The following is a 6,209-nucleotide window of genomic DNA, read 5'->3' on the forward strand; positions in this document are numbered from 1 at the left end:
CTGTATATACAATAATTTCAAAGAATATAACTAAATATTTACTATACAACGACAAACTATAACACTCTTATTATCAATAACACGTTTTATCAATACTACAATACAGTATTGATAAAACAGTATTGACAACAATAAGTTTACAAACTTATCACATAAAATATACTCACAAAAACACATGCACTATTTACCCATAGAAACACCAATGTTTTCTTCGTTCATTTCTTCGGCAAAAAATAATAAAAACTAGTTTTACTGCATATCTGGATCCGAATTGTAAAACCGAGTTCCCTCGCTAATTCCAACATTGCCAAACGATTGAAAAATAATGTTTTAAAATATCGATTTTTATTTTATAAATTTAAATACGTAACGAAACGGAACATATAAATAAAATTTATTTTATTACAATTTTGTGCTTAATTTTTACTATTGAAAAAATCATGTTTTTTGGTATTTTTATGACGGTAATAATCGCTGCGTGGAAGAATACAGGTTTTGTATGACCATAATTACTACTTGTGAACAAGATTTGGCTACACTGTACGACAACTCCTGGTCAGTTTTTCTATAGAGAAGCACAAATAAATATACTACTTTATATATTCTGTAATTTCTTATGAGGAAACGCAAATTGCAATCGAGAAAACAGGCAGTTTTCGAGGGCCGCTGTGTACATTTAAATTTGAGGATATTCCGCGTTTAAACTATGATATCACTCTTCTGAATTGAGGGTTTCTACTTTAATGACCATCGCCATCGAATCCGATTTTGATGAGGAGGTGGGGTACACCCCAACATTACGCCAATCACCTAATGTTTTAACTTCCTCCTCAATTCGAAATATCAGTATAAATCACATTAGCGATGAGTTTTCTGGATATTCAGATGATAGAGTAGCAGATCCTGACTATAAGAAAGAAGTTAGTTCATGAAAAATACGTATTAGTACACTTGAATCGTCTGACATAGAAAGCGATTCTGATGAAGAGATGCAGTCACCTGTCACAAAATATGACTGGACCAAAAATTCTTGCCAACCAATAAAATTCTCCCACGTTCAGTACTAGTAAAATTAGACCTAACCTTGAAATTGATACAATCAGTCTCATATCAGTTTTAAGCTTATTCCTAATGAAAGAATATTTACCGAGAATAGTGACACAAACTAAATGGTAAGCTCGTCAAAAAAACACCGATTTGGAATTTTTATTAGAAGAGGTTAAAGCATTTCTAGGCATGATTTTATACGTGACATTCAATTACCATCCTAGTATAAAACTATATTGGCCAAATGATAAAAACTTTCATTTTGAAAGAATTGGAAGAGTAATTATGCCCCCAAAGACATTTCTGAATATTATGAGGTTTATACACCTAAACGACAACACGAAGATGCCACAGAAAGCCTCTAAACGATTCGACAAACTAGAGATTACGTCCACTCATAAATTACTTGAAGGAGACACTTGCACGTGTCCACAATCCATCGCAGAATATAGCAATAGATAATTGGTTTCGAGGGACGCTCGTCAATGAGACAATACCTTCCTGTAAAGCCCATCAAACGGGGATTTAAAATTTGGGTTTTTTGTTGCGCTTAAACAGGTTTCCTTCTAGATTTTGATGTGTATATCGGAAGGCAAGATAATAATAATGGGCTTAAGAGAAAAAGTTGTTCTTAAATTGTCGAAGAAGTTTCGCGGAAAAAATTATTGTCTGTATTTTTTTAGCAGCATAAGGCTTGTAGAGAGGTTGCTCATTGATATATCTAATTATTCCTGAGAAATAATTGGACAAAATAAAAAAGACTATCCTAAATGCCTAAAGCTTGACAAAGAAATACATCAGAGTGATTACGTCTTTACACATGCAGGTGATGGTGGAATTGTGAAGTGGAAAGACCGGGGTACTAAAAGTGTTTCTGTAATATCTTCTTTGCACGATTCATCTGAAGAGACTTCTAAACTGCGCAAAAATTAAAAAGGAAAAGGATTCCAGTTATTTGTTCCTGGATGATAGACACATGTAATAAGTACATGGGAGGGGTAGATATGCTTGACTAGAATATATCATTTTACTGCGTAAAATAAAAATCACGTACATGGTGGATAAAGATTTTTATTACCTCTTTGAGATTTGCATTTTAAACAGTTGCATAGTATACAAGATTATAATGAAAGAAGAGCGAAAGAAGCCTTTATCACATCCAAAATACTAGTCAATTATAGTCAACCAACTGATTGGTAATTTCAGTTGTCAACAAAAAAGGGTACGCTCTACGTACAACAAAAGGGAGAAAACGTTAAAGTTCTAATGGGTCCTCAACTTTAGAAAATTCTGTTAGACTTTCAAACGTAGGTCCTTATATCACAGAGAAGACTATTGGGCAAATACCGTCGATGTGGCCTATGCAGTACGAAGAAAAAGGAACACAGAAAAAATATGATTTATGTTAAGTGTAATGTGGTTCTATGGAATGGGTGCTTTGCACAGTTTGATACACCTTAAAGCATAGTGACATACAATTGCCAAGTATAAATATTTGTGATTTTTAATATATCGTTGTATGTATAGCTTTAAAATTTTTTATTAGCGGGAAATTATTATCCCACTAAAATTTCTGTGAAAGCAGAAAGCGTTTTAGTTTATTGGGATAAATATTTCCCACCTCAAAAAACGTTTTTTTGTAATGAATTGCGTATACAACCGTTGTTTTATATTTCTTGTAATCTCATTTCATAATTCAAGACAAAATATCTTAAAAAATTTAATTGCCAGTGTCTTGCCGTCTAAAGGGTGTAATACACTTAGTTTTATATTTATATTTTCCATTATATATTTGAGTATTGCCTTTAATATTTATATTTACTTTTGTCTATATTTATATTTGACTTGTAAATGTACTTTTTGTATTATAATTACCAATAAACTATCTATCGAATTGATAAAATCAGACCAACTAATCCCAGCACTCTTTAAAGTTGAACAGAATTGAGAACAGTGCCAGAATTATTGAGAATACGGAGACCGAACAAGGTACATAAAAAACAATAAAGCAATACTAAATCATAAAGAAAGAGAAATATGTAAACACTTTTTATAATAAGAAAGCTATGATCATTCTTAGGAATATAAAAGACGAAATCCAAACGAGAATAAGGGCTGTTAATCGATGTATCTTTGCTCTAAACAACTTATTAAGAAGTAAAAACATATCTTGAAGAACTAAAATAAGAATTTATAAGACAGTGATATGACCTATAGTTTTATATGCCAGTGAAACATGGACGATAATTAAATCGAAACAAGCCATGGTAGAGAAAAGTCTGCAGGAAAATATTTGGAGGAAAGCTATGGAATGGAATATGGATAAAAAACTAAATATGAAACTCAAGATGATGCATGGAGAATATTGTAGCAATCATACAGTCACAAAGACTGCCAAAGGATGCCAAACAAGAGACTACCTAAAAGAATACTAATGAAAAGAATCGTTGTAAGCGGTTATATTATATTTTACCTCTCAAGCACAACAGTTAGAAAGTTTCTGTCATATTGATCAGAACTCAGTATATTGTAATTCAAACGTGTGATTTTAAGTGACCATCATGCCTAGACGTAAGTAGGATATTAATGAATTAATTGCAAATGTGCATAAATACTTTATCATGGAAAGAGACAATGGTGGACCTTTAAAGTCATTATTATGTATAAAGCTACGGGTTTTTGACGCACTCGGGATAAGTGAAAGTAAGCTAAAAACTGTATTAAAGACTGTCAGAGATTCTCAAGAAGATCTCACTGTGACTGAGTATCAAGAAGACAGGAAAACAACTCGTAAACATTCTAGGAGCATTGATTTCCTGATGCAGAAAAATTTGAAATTCGCAATATTTTGTATCGAATGCGTGAAAACAATCAACCTGTCAGTTTAGATACTTTACTGGCCAAAATAAGAGAAAGACAAGTTTTTGAAATTAAGAGAACTAGCCTTTGGAAAGTGTTGAGAGATTTAGGATTTAATTTCACAAAAGAAAATAATAGGTTACTTTTATGCGAAAGGAGTAGTGTGGTCCAGAAAAGAATTAAATTTTTAAGAGAATACACTAGACTTAAATCTGAAATACATTCGTATACTTAGAGGGAACATGGATATTTGCAAAGAGTGGAATTAAAAGAATTTGGCAAGACGACAGCATAAAATCAATAAAACACAAAGATAGAGAAGACAAAAAACACATCATTCTTCATGTAGGAGGGAAAGAAGGCTTTATAAAAAACGCAGATTTGATTTTTTCTTTAAAATCAAAATCTGCTGATACCATGAAAACGTGAATGCAGATATGTTTGGAGATCTACATTCGGAGATTTTGGAGAAACAAACAAAACCGTCGTGGAACGTACCGAGCATAAAAAATTGGTTAGTTAAAAATAATATAATATAATATAATATATAATAAAATTAGTGAAATTATCCAGTGATTATAGATTTACATAATGATAGCGGTAGTGAATTTAGTTACGATGATGATGATTTATAAATTTAAATAATCAGTAAGTACACTATTATAATGTTATTTACAAAATAATTGTACAGCAGTGTATTATATTTATACATTCATTATTAGCCAAATAAACAATAACATTTAAAATTCCATTTAAATTTTTGCTTCTAATTTTATACAAATTAATTCTAACTGATAATACAGGCAAACATATTCTATACAAAGTAAGTAATGAAAAAGATTATGGAGAATTCCAGTGCAGTTTACCGTGCCTTTTACTACAACTAAAAGTTTTCTGCGAATTCCATTAATCGTTTAGAGGCGTAAGTTGGTTGAATGTACTGTAGTATTAATCTTAGCTCTAGGTTTAATTGTACTAACCGCGGTAATCTTTCGGAACATTTATGTGGAAACAATAACATGACTCACACTGTACCTACAACAAAGTATCCAACTTTTCTAAATTTACGTTTTTTGAAATTTAACTTTTGTGACATTCACCGTTTTTTTCCCTGTACCCTTCATATATAAAATAGTAACAATCTTATTTCTATTCAGTAGGCTAATTTTAAATTGAAAAGTATCAATAAAAGACTGACTAATTTATACCTGCGAAGTCCGCATAAACAGTAATAATTACTTGCAAATTAACAATCATTAGCGAACTTGCCTTGACATATTATATATGATATTCATGGTCAGTAATAAGTAATAAAATAATTGAAGAAGAAACTCACCTGCCAGCGCCGCCAAATATTGAAAAATCCTGGATTTAAATTTAGAAAAATCCAACAACTTCATTGTCACAGCAATCAAAACGCGCGTTACAATTTCACTAGTCCCAATCAACGAATGGATGAATACGTTCAAAATGATAAAGGTAGCTGCAGTTCAGACTTCACTAGTTAACTCTTATCAATGCTACTTTTAAAAACTAGTCGTAATGGATATAATGTTTAAAATGACCCGTTATGGTTTTATTAATCGAGAGCGACGTGAAGTACCGAGTGCCGCAATATTTTTATTTTATAAAAATTTTAAAGTGTAGAATATCTACTAAAACCACAACAAGGTAATTAGAGATAAATTTACAAGGGTCTGGAAGGGGAACTATCGAAACAAAGCTTACTTTAATATCTGCGTGGAGATTGACGAGATATTTATATTCGGAGTACTTCTGGGTCTTTATGATAATATATTTATTTACTGTACGGAACTTGTAGGCCTCGAGCCATGAACATTTTTTATAATAATATATAATACATAACATTAAAATGATACTTAAACTCAGGGCCGAGACTAGATGTTTTGCCGCTCGGGTGCAAGGACCAAATTTACCGCCACATCAGGAGTTTTGGAAAACGTGTTTAAGAAAACATCGCAAATTAGGGAAAATTAATAAAAATACAATTTTGAATATTTAAATCATAAAAATATATTTATTAAGTCAACGAATATATACATACCTATAATATAAATATGAGCTTATACAACATAATATGTACATAAATATAATTTGGTATAACCAAATTACAAAAATTTACATAGTTATTTTACGAAAAATAAAGAAAAAAGAAATACAACACAAGGTAGGTATACACGTCTAAATACTAAAATCGACTTTTCTTGCATTTTTAAGTGCAAATTCCCTAACTTGGTCAGTCACATCTAAATTAAAACAAATATCCTCCTCGATACTACTAC

The 6,209-nt window shown here is 31.2% G+C and overlaps 1 protein-coding gene across 1 annotated transcript in view; it reads right to left on the bottom strand.

The window, feature by feature from the left end:
- The window catches only part of LOC140436344 (facilitated trehalose transporter Tret1-like), a 35,345-nt gene extending 29,773 nt beyond the window's left edge, over positions 1–5,572 (bottom strand). The window contains exon 1 of the mRNA XM_072525072.1: positions 5,243–5,572. Within this exon, the coding sequence (XP_072381173.1) occupies positions 5,243–5,306 (64 nt within the window). The 5' untranslated portion in view covers positions 5,307–5,572. The remainder of the gene's footprint in view (positions 1–5,242) is intronic.
- Between the last annotated feature and the right edge of the window lie 637 nt (positions 5,573–6,209).

Source organism: Diabrotica undecimpunctata, chromosome 3, assembly GCF_040954645.1.
Source record: "Diabrotica undecimpunctata isolate CICGRU chromosome 3, icDiaUnde3, whole genome shotgun sequence".
NCBI classification, from domain to species: Eukaryota; Metazoa; Arthropoda; class Insecta; order Coleoptera; family Chrysomelidae; genus Diabrotica; species Diabrotica undecimpunctata.